This window comes from Oryzias latipes, chromosome 23 (assembly GCF_002234675.1).
Source record: "Oryzias latipes chromosome 23, ASM223467v1".
Taxonomy (NCBI): domain Eukaryota; kingdom Metazoa; phylum Chordata; class Actinopteri; order Beloniformes; family Adrianichthyidae; genus Oryzias; species Oryzias latipes.
The window spans coordinates 9218843-9237636 of NC_019881.2; the positions used below are offsets into that span (position 1 = coordinate 9218843).

Genomic DNA, 18794 nt, shown 5'->3' on the forward strand with positions numbered 1-18794 from the left:
GTAGTTTCTGTCTAACAAACAAAGAAGAAATTTAGTCAGTGTTCACTGAAAATAATCCTAGCCTCGTTCTGCGTTCTAGAGATCTTCTTGTTGAACATTGTAATGCTCTTAGGGAAGATCCTGCTCTTCCTTCCATTTATGGTGTTAAAAAATATTGCGTGCTCAATTCATTGGAATATTTTCATAGCAGTGACAACTATGCTGTTGATATAATGCATGATTTGTTGGAAGGGGTCTTACAGTATGAGCTTAAGATGGTTTTTCAGTACCTGATTAAAAGTGGTTATATCTCTACGAATACATTACTTGACAGGAAAAACAGTTTTAATTATGGTCACGTGGACCGTAAAAACAAACCAAGTGGGTTAAAAATTGATGACAGCAGCAAGCACTTAGGTTTAAACGCTATTCAGTCGTGGTGTACCCTCCAGAATACTCCCCTCATCTTTGGTGACATAGTTGAAAGGGACAATAAATATTGGAACTTTTTGCTTCTTTTGATGCAGATTGTTGATATTGTTTTTTTCAACTGTCCTTACTGATGGCATGATATGCTATTTGAAACATCTAATCTGTGATCACCATAACATGTTCAAAACGTTGTTCCCTGATAAAAAAACTAATTCCTAAACACCACCTAATGATCCATTATCCAAAATCTATGAAAAAGATTGGTCCACTTATTCATGTGTGGTGTATGCGATTCGAAGGTAAACACAAATTTTTTAAAAAGTCTGTAAAAAATTTCAAAAATCTTCCTAAATCTTTGGCAAAACAACACCAGCGTCAAATGGCTTTTTACTTTGAAAACTATTGTTTTAAAAGATATGAATTTGGTCCTTTAAAAACAACAATTCTTGATAAATTGAAGGGTGGAAATTTGTTATGTCAGATACTAGATTTGAATTTATCTTCAAATGTCCAAACTACAAATTGGCTAAAAAATTATGGTACTGAATACCACCTTGGTCTATTTCTGTGTACTGGAACATCCCATGATTTACCTGAGTAAGAAAATTTGTACTATTGTAATGCATGAAAACGATGCTTTTATAATAGGTTGTGCTGTCAACACACTGCACTTTGATGAACACTTTCATGCATATTGCATTGAAGAGCAGAGTGATAAATAAGCTGTGATTTGTATTGACCAGCTTACTTATTATAGACCTTTTGATAAGCAATGTGCTAATGAGAATGAAAGAGCATACATTGTTCCATACTGCTTTGTTTTAAAGATTGTTTTATAATTTTTGTGGTGCAGTTAAAATAAATGCATTTCAACTAAACACTGTTTCTTTATTTTAGTAATCTAATGCACCTATTGTAGGTCTGTGACAATTTTCAATGACTGTGCTTATTTACCAACACCCCCAAAAAAGTTAAATTGACAATATCTGGTGTGGACTCATATAAACACTTCAAAAGTGTTGAAATAAACGATAGATTCAAATTGGTAACTCTATTTGGTGTTTAATAAAAAAACTCTCGACAGTGCTAATTTTTAACTCTATGTACAAGTGTTGAAAAAATCAAACACTGACCAGAGTTGAAAAGTGTTAAATTCTTTACACTGACAGAGTAAAAAACAACTCAATCTTAGTGTAAAAGGCTCAACACTTTCAAAAGAGTTATTTTGACACTTTGTGGTGTGGACCCATATAGACACTTTATAAGTGTTGAAATTGACTCCTGTAGAGTTGAATCGGCCTGGTAGAATTTGCTGTGTGTGGTAACAGCTACAGGGAAGAGCTAGATTTTTTTAACTTGATAAAAACGCTTCCAGTAAGAGTCTCAAGAACAGGAACTTTGATGTGATGCTTCTTTGCCTTCCAGTTGCTCCCATCTGACCCCCCTTCTTTCTCCTCGCTCACACAAATCTCCTTCTCCAAACCCATGAACCTCCTCTTTGCTCTTACTCTAGACCTCTTAACTCCAACCTCAACATCCTTTCACCAACATCATCACTGTTCCTCCTCTCAACATGTCCAAACATTTCCATCTGCTTCTCTGCATTCCCAGCATCTTAATCTCTGCCGCTTCTGGCTCTGCCTTCTATCTCTGAATCACCAACATGGCTGCTCTCACCAAAGTCTGCTACACCTTTCTTTTCATTCTTGATGACACTCTTTAGTCAAACATCACACCTGAAACATTCCTCCACCCTCTGCCTCTTGACCTCTTTCCTACACTTAAAGTCCACCACCTTCTTGCCTGTGACCTCACCATTCCAGGCCAGTTCCTCTTATTTACACACAGATTCTCTGTCTTACTGCAGCTGCAGTTGCTTTCGTTCATTTTCTTTCTATATTAAACCTCCACCTCTCAAGATGTTCCTCCTCCTGCTCCCTGCCCTCACTACAGATCACAGTGTCATCTGCAAAATTCATGATCCACAGAAGTTCCTGTATGACCTTATGTGTCAGTCCGTTCGTTGCCACAGCAACCAAGAAGCAGCTCAAAGTTGATCCTTGGTACAGTCCCACCTTCACCTTCAACTCTGTCCCATCTATAGAACACCTCACCACTGTCTTCCAGCTCTCATCCATGTCCTGAACAACTGTAACGTTCTTCTCTGTCACTCCAGACTTCCGCATCCAAATCACAGCTCCCCTCTCTGGATCCTGTAATAGACTTCATCTGGATCTACAGGAACAATCCACCACTCACTTTTTCTAAAGAAGGCGCCGTCCCCTCCTACATTTATTACGTCCCCGTTATAGTTTCATTCAGTGCAGTAATAATATCAGAATAATAACCAGCTCAGTGGAAGAGTGTCCATAAGGTCATAAGTTCAAATCCAGGCATACCAAAGTCTTTAAAAATGGGACCCAGTGCCTTTTTTGACACTCTGCATTAAAGGATTGGATTGGGGGGGTTAAACCACCAAATCTTCTCAAGCGCGGCTGTGTCTGCAGCTCACCGCTCCTCCAGAGGATGGGTGGAGAATGTGGAGAACAAATTTCACACACCTATAAAAGATATACAAATTAAAGACTAGTTCCAAATCAAATGGTGGTTTTAACATTTTTCTAGTGGGATATTTCTGATGATGGAGGACACAGATAAAATGATTTAAGATTAAAACTGCATTTCAGAGTAATTCTTTATTAAAATCATTGTCAATCAGGAACAGACAAAAAATGCCGCTTAAGAAAGGATTTAGATGTTACGTAAAATCTACAATGGGCAGACCACAAACTCCCTGCTTTGCCCCATTCTGATGCATCCACAAATAGATCCATGTATGTCTTTGTTTTCCTCGTCTGACCTGGACGACTGGATAGCTCTGATATTTTTGCCATTTTTGCTCCACTGCTAATGTTAGGTTAGTGGTGTGAAGGGTTGTAAGCTAGCAGGATAGAGTTTAAACAGATGGAAGATGGGAAGTGGAGGCAGGCTTACTCCATGCCAACAGTCCCTGCCCAAAATTCAGAGGTGAATTTCTAATGAACTCCTGCTGCTCTGCAGAAACTATGTCCTAGAAAACGACACATGTTTTTGGATTTTGTCTAAAAATAACATCACAACGATTAAAAGACCACTGGGAACACTTTGACAATAGATCAAAATTAATAATTTAGCTGATTGTGCAAAAAGGGACTGCACGGTGGGGCAACGGTTAGCGCTCTTGCCTCACAGCAAGAAGGCCCCCAGTTCAAGTCCCAGCTGGGGGACCTGAAACAGAACACCAATGACAGACCTTTCTGTGTGGAGTGTGCATGTTCTCCCCGTGCATGCATGGGTTCTCTCCAGGGTCTCTGGCTTCCTCCCACTGTCCAAAAACATGCTTCATTGGTCAATTGGCAACTCTGAATTGTCCCTAGGTGTGAGTGTAAATGGGTGTGTGATTGTGGCTGTGACTGGGATAGGCTCCAGCAGCCCCATGACCCCAAAAGGGATAAAACAGTAGAAAATGACTGAATGAATACAAAAGGTTTTGAACCCTCTGAAGATGTTCAGGTACATGAGGAGCGGTGAAAATTAGCAAAAGATGAAAAGGTAATGAGGTGAGTTGGTCTCCAGTGACTTTAGTAGAACTCATTTTCTCTCAAATGAAAATCCTACTCAGTATTGTGAAACATTTATTCATAAGTGTAACAGGAAGAAGAAGCACACTGAGTTTGATGAAACTGTTTGGAACAAACCTTGAGTTGCTTTTTAGCAATACAACTCCAAGTCAAAGCTGCTCCAGAGACTTTAAATGTTTTCCAGAATAAACATATGGAAAACAGTGAAAAATATTTAAATGTTTGATAATACAACATCTAATCCAACAGACCAAATACATGATGGATGTATTTTAATAAAAACTTGTAGATACAGTGCAGATCATCAAACATGTCAACAGAAACATGGACTGAGTGGTCAACATGTTTATCAAACATTATTAGCTTGTGTGTTTCCCAAAGAGTGATGCTTACTGCCATTATCTGTTTTCTGGTCTTTATTTTGAAAGGGCCACGTTCTTTACTGACACAATCACATAATACACATAATGAAATGAACAAAGTGATTAGTGACTCATTTGTATTCTAGTTTTTGTAATGTCAGGCTTAACATGGAGAGATTCTCAGTCATTTTGTGAGCTCAGCTGAAGCGGAGTCGACCACAACTAGGAATCCGATATTTTCTGGGGGGGGGGGGGGCAATCTTAAAAACTTTCATTCATTAACATTGTGTAGTTCACACACTTTAAACATAAAAAGACATAAGTATATCTTTCCTGTCAGTTTGTTAGACCAACAAAATGTTGGGAAATCAGCTATGAACCAAATTCTGAAAAAAATAAACTTTTTTTTTTATTCAGCAGAGAAACTAATCAGGTTAATTGATATCAGTTTTGCAAAAGGATTACACATAAAATGATAATGAAAGGAAGAATTTCAGCTGGACACAAATCCCACATTCTACTACGTAAAACTCCAATAAAATTGTCATGAAAAATGAAGGAATCTCTGTACACCAGGGACAAAATGAGGCATTTATTGGATGTCTGAAGATCAGCCTTTCATCAATGATCAGAATGATTGTATCAATGACTTTAATAAACTAACCAGAGAGTCGCCTAGAAACTTGATCCCCCGTGCTGTGTGCAGCTAATGCTTTATGGCACAGAAGTGAAACCAGGTTTGAAAAGGTTCCAGGAGATGGACGGTGTTGTGGGTTCTCTAAACTGTCCCTAGGTGTGACTGAGAGTGTTTGTGGTCTGTAAAATGGCAGCGTTTCCCCCCGCAGACCTTCACAGTTTGAGCTTTACTGAGCGACTGAGGCATTTTTCCCCATGAGCTGCACTCACCGACAGCCTGAAGAGTCAGTATTTCCTCCTCATGATAATTCTCACAAATGTTTTTTGTGTAGACACAGATCTGCTAGACAAAAGCAGCTCAAATGATCGGTTTGCTGTCAGTTTAAACGAAGACAGGAGCTGCATTATAACCCCTCTGTGCTTTTCAAAAACTCACATAAATTACTTTAAGCATCAATTTTCCACTGCTCTGTCTAAAATCTACATGATGTTCATTTTAATGTGGCAGTAAAGCTGATTAAGAAAGAAAAAGTACATTTCAGCTGGTTTTAAAGTTATTTTGTTCATAAGTCCTAATGTTAAATAATTCCAAATGGTCTGTGTCCGATCCTGAGAGCAGACCTGGAGGTCAGCATGCAATGATGAGGCCATGTTTGGCACTGTGCTGTTTGGCCATGAGAGCGCATCAACCACGAAGCCGGTCGTCGCTGCGGCAGTTCCTCCCAGAAATCTGACACTCATCGATAGCAGAGGTAGCTAATGAGGAGTTTTGGTATTTCCAGTTGACTTATGACCTTCAGAGCAGTGGTTCCCAGTTTCTTCCTCACTGCCAGCCGGCTGAGCTGCTGCAGGCTCATCGGAGAGGCTGCAGGCAGGAGAAGAGGAACAATATAATAGTTAGCAAATAAGTCATGGCTCAAATCTGATAAATGCTTCATGTGAAGGAATGAATCAAAACGTCTAGAAGAAGTTGATGTGAATAGAGTAAATTTAGCAAGAGTTTAGAAACTGCCTTGAAACTACGCCTGCTGGTGCTAAGATGAAAATGGATGTTATTTTCTTGATTTCTTTTTTTTTTTAAGTCCCACTCCCATCATCTTCTGATCTATTTTCAAAGGGTTCCCAGTGGTCTTTTAATGATGACAATGACATTTTTATCTAAAATTTGAAAACCTGTTTTCTAGGACATAGTTTCTGCAGAGCAGCAGAAGTTCATAAGAAATTCACCTCTGAGCTTTGGGCGGGACTTTTGGCACTTTTGATAGGCCTCCGCTAATATCCCATCATCCCTTTGTTTACATTCTAGCCTGCTAACTTACAGCCCCTCACAACCTCAACCCAACATTAGCAGTGAAACAGAAATGGCAAGAAATATCAGAGCTATCCAGTCGTACAGTTTAGACCCAGATTCCAGCTCAGAATAGGAAAACAAGGACGTTGATGGATCTGTTTGTCTGACAGTGGATGCATAGTTTCTACATCACCCTACAAGCTTTTCCCAACAGCCTTTTTTTATCTGCTCCTGATTCACAGGAATATGAATAAATATATACTCAGAAATGCAATCTTAATCTTAATTTCTTTTATACATGGCCTCCATCATGAGAAAATGCAACAAGAACATGTTAAAAACATCATTTTCATCGGAGTGGGTCTTTAAAGAAGTGTCTCTTTAGGAAGCTTACTCTCATAGAAATGCAGACAGGCTGCAGAGGCGGAGCCTGGGGCCGTGTAGTCCACAGGCTTCCTGTTGTGCTGATCTCGTGCGTAGATGTTGGCCCCGAACTCCACCAGCACCTCAATCATCTCTACCTGCATGTTTTTGGCTGCGTGGTGCAGAGGGGTCTCGTGCAACCGAGCAGCGTTCACTTTAGCACCTGAGGGGGAAATAAAGCCCTGCGGATGTCAGCCTTTAAACCTTTGGATAGGTCTCGTCTTGCATGTGATCATTCCATCATGACGCAGAGCTTGTATCAAAACTATTTGGACAGGAGCATGGTTACAATAGTTACCATGGTGCAGCATCTCTGCTTCAGGGTGTCTACTGTACATATGATTTCTATAGAGGACAGATTTGGATGAGACAGACTCATTCAGCTGTCAGAATATTTTTGAATGAAGTTGGAAAACTGCAGTCTGTGATTCTGCATCGTCCGGCTGAAACACACAATACCTCCTCTAAAACAGACGTGGTGTGGGGGGGCAGATGTTGCTCTCTGTCCTCATGTCTCCCATATTATTCAGAGACGCTGGATTCTGTCTCCTCACTTTTCTTTCTTATTTTGCCTTCTCCTGTTCTGTTGGGTATATATTTTTTGTATTTCCATCCGAGACCCACCTGCATTGAGCAGCACCTTCACACAATCTGTGTGCTCATTGACGCATGCCACGTGCAGGGGGGTGCCGTAGTAAAGGTCGTATGCCTCCAGGTGAGCACCCACAGTGATCAGCAGCTTCGCACACGCTGAGTTACCTGCAGTGAACAGCAGAGCGCCAGCGTTAGTGACAAAAACACCGGGTATGGAGGGGATGGTGAGGAATGCTTGCCTCCCATGCAGGCTTCGTGGAGGGGGGAGGCTGTACGGGAGGTCAGGCTGGGATTGGCCTGTGCCCCGTGCTCCAGCAGCAGCTTCACACACTCCACACTTCCAGCTGAGCAGGCATCACACAGTGGAGTGCTTCCATCCACGTTCCTTGCATCCACCTATCAGATGACACAAAATGCAGAATCTGAGGAGTTCCCCATTCATGACGCTAGCGTTTACTAAGTGGCAGAGAACATTGCAGATCTCATTGCAGAAATGATTTTTTTTTTTTAGATACTTTATTTTTCCAAACTATTCAAATAGAAAGTGTAATTGAAAGTTGCAACACAATTCAGAAAGTGTAAAAATAGAAAAAGTTTATTTCACCTATCACACCTCTACGGAGCCCCCCAGATGCCAGTGGTTTAAAAAAAATCTGATAAACCGTGCACACGGATTGCTAAACCGTGACCATGGATTACTAAACCGTGCCCAGGGATTAATCCATTGTGCTCGTAGTGTTGCACAATCGTGTGCGCACACTTTGCTCAGAGAGTTCCGTTGGGAGTTTGGATTTATACATGACTGGTATTCGGCCTGCAATAAGTGTTCGGGGCCCTACAACTAATGATAACGTCACACTATTTGATTGGCTGAAAGTTGGTCCGATCCAGTGTAAGACAGTGATTGGTCTGGACAAATTATGGTACGACTGTAGAAGAAGAAATTGTGAGTTCCGTTGTAAACAAATGAACCTGCAGCATAGAGCGAGATGATCTCCTAAACAGGCTTTATTATTTTTATGATTATTATTAAGTAGGTTTGAGAATAGGGACTCTTAACGTTGACACAATGACAGGGAAAGGCAGAGAGTTGGCAGACATGATGGAGAGAAGGAAGGTAGATGTACTGTGTGTGCAGGAGACAAGGTGGAAGGGCAGCAAGGCACGTAGTATTGGAGGAGGATACAAACTGTTCTATCATGGTGTTGATAGGAAGACAAATGGGGTAGAAGTGATTCTGAAGGGGGAGTTTGTAAACAGTGTTCTAGAGGTGAAAAGAGTCTCAGACAGGATGATGAGCCTAAAGTTAGAAATTGAAGGGGTGATGGTGAATGTAGTTAGTGGGTATGCGCCACAGATTGGCTGTGAGTTAGAAGTGAAGGAGAGATTCTGGAGTGAGTTGGATGAGGTCATAGAGAGTATCCCCAGAGGAGAGAGAGTTGTTATTGGAGCAGACTTTAATGGGCATGTTGGTGAGGGCAACAGAGGTGATGAGGAGGTGATGGGCAGGTTTGGTGTGAAGGAAAGGAATCTGGAGGGACAGATGGTGGTGGACTTTGCGAAGAGGATGGAAATGGCTGTATTCAACACTTACTTCCAGAAGAGAGAGGAACATAGAGTGACATACAGAAGTGGAGGTAGGAGTACTCAGGTGGACTACGAAGAAGCATTTATCAGGTGGACTCCTATGTAGACAAAGTCATTTGAGAGAGGTTAATGACTGCAAAGTGGTGGTAGGAGAGAGTGTAGCCAGACAGCACCGCATGGTGGTGTGTAAGATGACTCTGGAGGTCAGGAAGAAGAAGAGAGGGAAAACAGAAAAGAAGACCAAGTGGTGGAAACTACAGAATGAAGAAACTTGTGAGGAATTTAGGCAGAAGTTGAGACAGGTCCTGGATGGTCAGTATGAGCTTCCAGATGACTGGGAAACTACAGCAGAGATTATCGGGGAAACAGGTAGGAAGGTGCTAGGTGTGTCATCTGGAAAGAAGAAAGACGGTAAAGACACTTGGTGGTGGAATGAGGAAGTACAGGAATGCGTCCAGAGGAACAGGTTGGCTAAAAGGAAGAGGGATGTAGAAAGGACCGAGGAAGGTAGACAGGAGTACAAGGAAGCGCAGCGTAGAGTGAATAGAGAGGTGGCAAAGGCCAAACAGAAAGCTTACGATGAGCTATATGACAGGTTAGACACAAAGGAAGGAGAGAAGGACTTGTACAGACTAGCCAGACAGAGAGACAGAGATGGGAAGGACGTGCAACAGATGAGGGTGATTAAGGACAGAGATGGAAAGGTGCTAACAACCCAGGAGAGTGTACAGAAAAGATGTAAGGAGTATTTTGAGCAGCTGATGATCGAGGAAAATGACAGGGAAAGACGGGAGGAAGATGTGGTTGTTGTGGAGCAGGAAGTAGCAGAGATTGGAAAGAATGAGGTTAGGAAGGCTCTAAAAAGGATGAAGAGCGGAAAGGCCGTTGGTCCTGATGACGCATCTGTGGAGGTATGGAAGTGCTTAGGAGAGACAGCAATGGAATTTCTAACGAGTTTGTTCAATAGGATTCTAGAGAGTGAGAAGATGCCTGAGGAATGGAGGAGAAGCGTTCTGGTCCCGATCTTTAAGAACAAGGGTGACACGCAGAACTGCAGCAACTATAGAAGAATAAAGTTGATGAGCCACACAATGAAGTTGTGGGAAAGAGTAGTGGAAGCCAGGCTTAGGAAGAAGGTGGAGATTTGTGAGCAGCAGTATGGTTTCATGCCCCGTAAGAGCACCACTGATGCCATTTTTGCTTTGAGAATGTTGATGAAAAGTACAGAGATGGTCAGAAGGAGCTGCATTGTGTGTTCGTAGATTTAGAGAAGGCGTATGACAGGGTGCCGAGGGAGGAGCTGTGGTACTGTATGAGGTCGTCTGGAGTGGCAGAGAAGTATGTCAGAGTAGTTCAGGACATGTATGAGAGAAGTATGAGGGTGGTGAGATGTGCTTTAGGTCAGACAAAGGAGTTCAATGTGGAGGTGGGACTACACCTTGAGTCCCTTTTTGTTTGCTATGCTGATGGACAGGCTGACAGATGAGGTAAGACAGGAATCTCCCTGGACAATGATGTTTGCGGATGGCATTGTAATTTGCTGTGAGAGTAGAGAGCAGGTGGAGGTTACAGCTAGAGAGGTGGAGGTTTGCTCTGGAAAGAAGAGGCATGAAGGTCAGTCGTAGGAAGACAGAATACATGCGTCTGAACGAGAGGGATCAAGGTAGAAGCGTTAGGTTACAGGGGGCTGAGGTGAAGAAGGTGCAGGAGTTTAAGTACTTGGGGTCAACACTTCAGTGTGATGGGGAGTGTGGAAAAGAGGTGAAGAGGCGAGTTCAGGCAGGTAGTAGCGGGTGGAGGAAAGTGTCAGGAGTGTTGCGTGACAAAAGAGTGTCAGCAAGACTCAAAGGAAAGGTGTACAAGACAGTGGTGAGACCAGCTCTGCTCTATGAGTTAGAGACGGTAGCAGTGAGACAGAGACAAGAGGCTGATATGGAGGTAGCGGAGATGAAGTTGTTGAGGTTCTCCTTAGGAGTGACCAGGTTAGACAGGATAAGGAACAAGTACATCAGAGGGACGGCTCATGTTGCCTGTGTTAGCGACAAAGTCAGAGAAGCCAGACTGAGATGGTTTGGACATGTTCAGAGGAGCGATAGTGGATATATTGGTAGAAGGATGTTGGAGATGGAGCTGCCTGGCCCGAGGGCAAGAGGACGGCCAAAGAGGAGATATATGGATGTCTTAACAGAGGACATGAAGTTTGCTAATGTTAGGGTAGAAGATGTTCATGATAGAGTGAGGTGGAAAAGGATGATTCGCTGTGGCGACCCCTGATGGGAAAAGCCGAAAGAGAAAAAAGATTAGGTGCTTGTTCGCTTATAGTTTTTTTAATCCATGCGGCTAGTGCTTTATTCTTGGCCGGACAAACCCGGATGAATTTAGCCGTGGATGAACTTAAACTGGAATACCATCAGCTTTTATTTTGTCTGGTTGTTTGCAGTTTCTCAGGGCTGTTCATTCAAAAGCCGCCTCCACCCGTCCCAAAGCTGCTCCTCTTCTTGGAGATACAAATCTCCTCCTGGCACCTCACCAGCCGGATGGACTGCGGTCCAAAGCCTCCTCCGTTGCACACACTGTAACAAAGCACCCTCCCCTACCTGCAAACACGAAGCTACGAGTCCGGCCGCTCTGCTCAGAGACTGCGCAACAGTCTATGCACAATTGATTAATCCGTGCGCACGGTTTAGCAATCCGTCGGCACGGTGTAGCAATCCATGGGCATGGTTCTGATAAACATTGCGCACGATTTAGTAATCCGTGACTTTTTTTAAACCACTGGCACATGGGGGGCTCTGTACACCGCAAAATTGAGAGATGAGAAAAGAACTTTCATGAAACCAAAATCCAGCTCCACGTCAGTAGAGACAAATCTCATGTATTTTGGCTGCCATCTTGGTGCAGCCAAAATACATGAGATTTGCAAAAAAGGTGGTCTTGTGCTGCTTGGGGATGTCAAAAACACTGTATACAAAGAGGCAAATAAGTATTTGAATCGCATTTGATTCTGCAGGTTCTCCCACTTTGAAACCATGGAAGGGTCTGACATTTTCATCTTAGCTGCATGTATACTGTAAGAGACATCATCTAAAAAATCTGGAAATCTCATTGCATGATTTTTAAATAATTTAGTTGTATGCCACTGCTGCAAATCAATATATGAAACACTGTCTGGTCAATGACCTGAAAAGAGCGGTGACCACTGTTTCCAAGATTACTGTTAGTAATCCACTGAAAGGTCATGGTTTGAAATCATGTGTCGCACAGAAGGACCCCTGCTTAAACCAGCACATTTCCAGACCCAACTGAAGTTAGCCAATGACCATTTGAATGATCCAAAGGATCGTGGGAAAAGTCATGTGATCAGATGAGACCAAATAGAACTTTTTTGGTCTTAATTTCGGTCAACGTGTAGGAAGAAGAATGATAAGTAATATACCAAGAACACCATCCCTACTGTGAAGCTTGGGGGTGGTACCATCATGCAATGGGGGTGTTTTCTACACATGGGACAGGACGACTGCACTTTATTAAGAGGAGAGGATGACCGGGAGCATGTATTGCCAGATTTTGGGGAACAACCTCCTTCCCTCATTTAGAGCATTGAAAATGGGGCGTGGCTGGGTCTTCTAACATGACAATGAACCAAAACACACAGCCAGGAGAACCAAAGAGGGGCTCCGTAAGAAGCATGTCAAAGTTCTGAAGTGGCCTAGCCAGTTTCCAGACCACAACCCAATAGAAAATCGGTTTCTCAGCGACAGCCCAAAAACCAGACTGATCTAGAGAAGATCTGTAAGGAGTAGTGGGCCAAAATTCCTCCTGCAGTGTTTGCAAACCTAAAGAAAACCTAGAGGAAAAACGTCTGACCGGTGGAATCGCAAACAAAGGCAACTGTACAAAATATTAACATTGATTTTCTCAGGGGTCCAAATACTTATTTGCAGCAGTAGCATACAAATAAATGATTTTAAAAAGTCATGCAATGTGGTTTCCAAATTTTAAATGATGTTTCTCACAGTGGAAATCCACCTAAAAGGAAAATGTCAGACCCCTACATGATTTCTAAGAGAAAGAACTTGCAAAATCACAGGGAGCTCAAATACTTGTTTTTGTCACTGTAGTTAAAACAGTTCTCAAAGACTTTTCAAAACTAAGGCTGCAGCTCTGTCTGGGTTTCTTTGGTTATTAAAGGATATTTTTATCTAATCAGACTCCCCGAAGGAGCTATGGACAACTGTCCTTGGCTCCACCAAAACAAAGCCGCTTCTACAGAGTGGACTACAGCAGCTGTTCTTGAGGGTTGATAACTGCAACTCACCCCCTCCCTGCTTGTCCTCGGCTTCCCAACCCCCTCCCTACCTCCTCTGTGAGCTGCCCGGAAGATGTGCCTGGCTCACGGAGCTGCACCTGATGGACAGACTCATGGGGGGCCCCCCACTCCCGTCCACCACCGTTTCCCCCCTGAGCCTCATGTACTGTGTCTTTGTCTGAATATGTGCTATTTGTGTTTAAACGGTGTAGTTTTTTTCTTGTATCAACACATTGTAGGGATACAACTTTTTTTTTTTGTCACCAAACCCAACCCCTGGCCCTCTTCGTGGTCCATCTGCATGCTATACAAAGGTGCGCCGGCGCAGGTCATCTAAGGCGCTCGGCTGCATTGACCTCAGTAACCTCTCGAGACGTGTGTGTGTATCCTGTGTTGCTGTTTGTCTGACCTTCTTCATCGAGATGTACTGGAACTGAGTTTCTCCTTGTTGGGATTAATAAAGTTTTCATTCATTCATTCATATTTAGTCAAAGTTGTTGGCTTTTGCTCTCAGACTAGTCACAGATAAAAGATATAATGAGATAAAAGTAGAATGTGAATCAAAACCAGCTTTTGTGAAATTTATTTTAATGTACATTAAACAAAACTGTGAAAACACACACACATATTATATATATATATATATATATATATATATATATATATATATATATATATATATATATATATATATATATATATATATATATATATATATATATATATATATATACACACACACACACACACACACACACATATAATTAGACTGTTTATTATTATTATCTATTGAGACTTCTGTGTATTTATTTACATCTATGTTACAGCTGATGTAAGATCATCATCCTCACAGAGATGATGTACTGCAGGGACGAAATATTTGTGCAATTTACAGGCTGTTGCGAAATGTTTTAGATGTAATGAGAAATAATGTGGATAATGAGTACTAATGAGTACTGTTGTGAATAATGTTGCTGATTATCTAGCTGAGACAAAAGACACATTTACATCAGCAAGTGAGAAAACCCAGACAAGGGCCGGTGTTTGAATACAAAAAAAAGACAAATGCTCAGTAAAAGTACGCTCTTTGATTTATTTGTAATGAGCAGACCATAAAGGCAAATTCTGGGGCTAAGAAACTATTAAAAAGTAATGTTGTTGGTTTTTGGAAGGATGTGCTAATAACTGCAAAATGTCTCTACCGGGTACTACTGAAGGAATCATGGGAACAGACAACATTGCAGAGCTCTGGAGACAGCATTGTTACAGTATTTTAGTGTTTAAATGGTGAAGCATTTGACATTGGAAAGTGAAAGGTAATGCAAACATCAGGATAAGCTCTTATCAAGTGTCTGAAGCTATTAAGAACCTCAGTAATAACAAATCATTACAACATTAAATGTGCTAGTCCCTGAATTATTCCTTTGCTTTCTATCTGCTATACTGGCTTCCTGAGTCATGATTCTATGTTTGCTCTGCATATTATAAAAAACAAGACTGTCAAGCTGAAGTTTTGGAAATTAAATTATTAGATATATTGAAGATTTTATTTCCCTTGTTGATAATCCATTTGGTTTTAAAGCTAAACATAGAACAGACAAAAATTATCCATAAATTCAGACAGCTCAGTTCATCTGTGCTCATGTGTTTCATTGATGCCTCAAAGGTCTTTGAAAGGGTTGATCACACCAAGCCCTCTAAAGGTGGTCAAACGGGGTGCACCATGGCTATTTGTAAGAATTTCTCACACTGGTTCTCTCATTAGAACATGCAGGGGGGCCAAGTGTTTCGTCTCCCTTTGATGTGAGCAATGGGGTGAGGCAGGGGGGCATAATGTCTCTGGTCCCCTTCCATCTCCATGTTGATAAATTGACAAATGAACTGACTGCATGCAATATCGGATGTTTGATTGGAAGTTTTAAAGTAAATCATTTATGCAGATGATTTAGTGGTTTTCAGTCCCTGGAGCTTTGGTTTGCAACACCTTTTAAATGTCTGTTCCCTTTTATGGTTTTAAAAAGGATATTTAAATGCTAATACGAGTGGTCTGCTTATTGTTTGCACTAAGGTTGATGTGACATTGAATTCTCTGCTTTTAAATTGTGCAATAATGAGCTTGATGTCAGTCATAAAGTTAAATATCTTAGTCATGTTATTAATGACAATATTACTGATGACATTACTGACATCTGTAGACTATATGCTAAATGCTCAGATAAACACTAAGGCACGCAGGTTTTATTCATGATCATATTAAAATTCTTTGATTCAAATCTTACTGCGCTGCTTTGAACATGCCACACCTGTGGATTGACTACAGGGGGTATAGTGTGCAGAGGTTTTAAAGTTGCTCATAATGATGCCCTTCGGAATTTATTTAATAGACCACGGTGATAGTGATAGTGATAGTGAGTTGTTTACATTCTCCAGGCTCTATTAAGACATTTGATCTATGGTTTTATACATCTTAATGCCTCAGAGAATTAAATGATTTTACCCCTCACCAATGTAAAGTACAGCATTCTTAAATATCAGTCCCCAGTCTGGAGGTTCTGGTGTGGGTGCACTTAGTTTAAGTCTGTAATCTGTGTTTCACTTGGTTTTACTGTCTATTGTTCTCCGCATTTTTATCTGCTCTCTATTTCAGTGAATGTTGTTTTATGAATGTTGTTGCTTTTTTTTATGGTCTTGTCATTTTGACCTTGAGTCTGTGATAAATTACTCATTCATTCGATGAAGGAAACTTGACTCCATCAGATGTCATTCGCAGCATAAATTCAGAAATACTTTCTTAATCCCCAAAGGGAAATCAGAAACAGCAGTCACCTGAGCTCCAGCATCCAGCAGCAGCTTCACACACTGAGCTTCCCCCCGCAGGCAGGCCTCATGCAGCGGTGTGATGGAGTCCACAGCCACCACATTGACCGAGGCTCCCCCCTGGATGAGGTGCCGTAGCTGAGAGGTCTGGCCGAGCGCCGCCGCCTTGTGTAACTCTGTTCTCTCGGCCCAACAACCTGAAAAGTTAGAGGCTCTAAGTTAGAGGCTGCAGATTTTCTCATTTTTATAAAATTATAATACATGACAGTGTGGATTTACAACAGCTACGCAGCCTTTATTTATCATGACTTTGACTGTAACTTCAGTTCTTATACCATACTGATGCATTAGAGGTGCTAAATATCCTCCTCATCCTCTCCCTCCCTCCCTCTCGCTCATTGTGCAGAAAGAATTAAACATAACAGGGTAAAATAACTCGGCAAAACACAGTAAAACAATTACAACTAAATATATTTAGACAAAAATCTACACTTGTACCCAAATCCGTCCAGACAGGCAAAGGCAATGATATCCCACAATTCCTTGCGCTGCCGATCTAGCAGCACCAAAGTTACACCTACTCAATTGAATTAATTTGAATGAAAGGAAAATAAATTTCTGATAACTGTGTTATTTTTAAGTTGACTGAACTAAAAAAAATTATTTATCTTAACTGAAGAAAATAATTAAGATAGATAAATGTAAAAAAGTTTATCTTCATGCATATGCGCGTTTACATCATAGTTTACGGTACACACGCCCAGCGAGCTGGAAAGACGGCATAAAGCGCTAATATCACCCATGTCACTGTTACCCATTATCAAATAACATGTACTGTACTCTGAAATAAATTAGTTATTGCAAGCCCCATATTGTTATTTGATGTACAAATGTATTCATTTAGATTGTATGTCTGTTCATGTCTGATTGATTATATTTCAGACAAAACATGTTATTTCTGGTAGTTTATTATGGAATGAACAGACATGCAATCTCAATGAATACATTTGTACATTAAATAACAATATGGGGCTTGCAATAACTAATTTATTTCAGAGTACAGTACATGTTATTTGACAATGGGTAACAGTGTGGGTGATATTAGCGCTTTATACCGTCTTTCCAGCTCGCTGGGCGTGTGTGCCGTAAACTATGATGTAAACGCGCATGCAAAAAGTCAGTGACGGCTAGCGATACCGCACTTCCACAGATGTCGGCTCACTTGACCGCGGTTCATAAAGCGGCCTTTCAGCCTCTAACAGACGCGTGACAGAATCTCACTGCAAACAGCTAAACCTCCAGAGAGCCAAACCAGATCCTGGTCTTAGATCACAGCGGAACTCCAGCTTCATTACAGCTACTGATCAGATCACGGATATGATACTAGTTTGATAGGAAATGTCGCATTCATCTCCTCAATTTGATTTCTGCAAACTTGTTTCTTACACAGCATTAGCCTGCTTGTTTTTAGCACATTAGCTCGCCGCGTGCCGAGCATGCTGACGTCAACCGCTCTCATGATCATACAGCGACACAGTAAGAGCTGTTTGGAGCGCGTCACCCACCGATATCTCCAAAGTAATACGGCTGACGGCTTGCCACCTCCATCCTCCAACACGACCCCAGCAACAGATGTTTGTAAACAGTGTCCGCTGCGCACACGTGCTGCTGTATCACGTGACAGTCCTGCAATCATAATGGGCATGCTGGGTAATGTAGTTAAGTAAACGGGCTTATCAAGAAAGATTTAGGAAGACTATAGCATTTTCTTGCCATTGACTTTGACCAGACTGATGGCATTGTAAAAATGACACAACAAGAGGATGTGAAAAAGATACTGAGAAGGTCTGACATGCAGGATTGTAAAACCTAGATCAACCCCTAAGTGAACAGAAGCTGATTTATACAAATGTTGCAGAAAAGATGACTGATGCCAGAAAATACAGAGACATTAGGAGCCTTATTTATCTTGCAACATGTCCACGGCCTGACTTGAGTTTTGTAGTAAGTAAATTGTCTCACTATTTTAATGAACCAACAGAAGAACACTGGACTGCTGTAAGACATGTACTGAAATCAAAATGGAACTTCGTTACAGGAGATGGGATTGGGACAGGGATTACATGCATATAGTGATGCAGACTGGGCAACAGACACAAGTGACAGACGCAGCGCAACTTGTTACTGAGTCAGTCTAAACGAGAATGGTCCGACCTACATTCGCTGTATCCACTTGTGAAGCTGAGAATATGGCATTAGCTGCCACTGTTCAGGAATGTATGTACCTGGTACAACTGCTACAGGGCATGGATGGGTACCACCCTACCCAAAGTCTATAAACACAACCAAGGGGCTATAAAGTTAGCAAAGAATCCTATAAGCATACAAAGATGTAAACATGTTGACATCAATTACCATTTTGTAACGTTAACTGTAAATGATGGGAAAATCTTTTTGGAATATTGTCCAACTGACCAGATGGTGGCAGATGTAAGGACAAAGCCTGTAACAAAACTTAAGTTGCATAAGTTTTTGAAGTTTATGTTTGGAGTCATCTTTTCATACTCATGTATGATAAGTTGAGAGAAGATGTAACTATAGTTAAGTTTGTATAGAAATATGACAACGTCAGAACAAACATATTGTTTGCTCTCAGTTGTAACATAATTATAATCAGTAATAAATGATGAGTGATGCGTTGTGACGTTTGCCAATGAGAGCCTCTGTAATGAACACGTGACCTG

General features: G+C 41.4%; 1 protein-coding gene across 1 annotated transcript; it reads right to left on the reverse strand.

Annotated features, from left to right (window-relative positions):
• Positions 1-4072: 4072 nt before the first annotated feature.
• LOC101166519 (ankyrin repeat and SOCS box protein 13) lies at positions 4073-17658 on the reverse strand. Its single transcript, XM_004082966.4, has 6 exons — positions 17616-17658; positions 16060-16247; positions 7577-7733; positions 7368-7502; positions 6715-6906; positions 4073-5894 (listed from the first exon to the last, which is right to left on the reverse strand). Exons 1-6 carry the CDS (start codon positions 17656-17658, stop codon positions 5767-5769), a joined length of 843 nt encoding a protein of 280 aa, XP_004083014.1. The 3' UTR covers positions 4073-5766.
• Positions 17659-18794: the final 1136 nt, after the last annotated feature.

Bases quoted from the DNA above. Each gene is read 5' to 3' on its own strand.
- LOC101166519 (XM_004082966.4), bottom strand. From the start codon at position 17,658: ATGGAGGTGGCAAGCCGTCAGCCGTATTACTTTGGAGATATCG. The intron at 16,248-17,615 runs GTGGGTGACGCG...CTAACTTTTCAG, and splicing joins GTATTACTTTGGAGATATCG to GTTGTTGGGCCGAGAGAACA. The intron at 7,503-7,576 runs GCAAGCATTCCT...TGTTCACTGCAG, and splicing joins CCACGAAGCCTGCATGGGAG to GTAACTCAGCGTGTGCGAAG.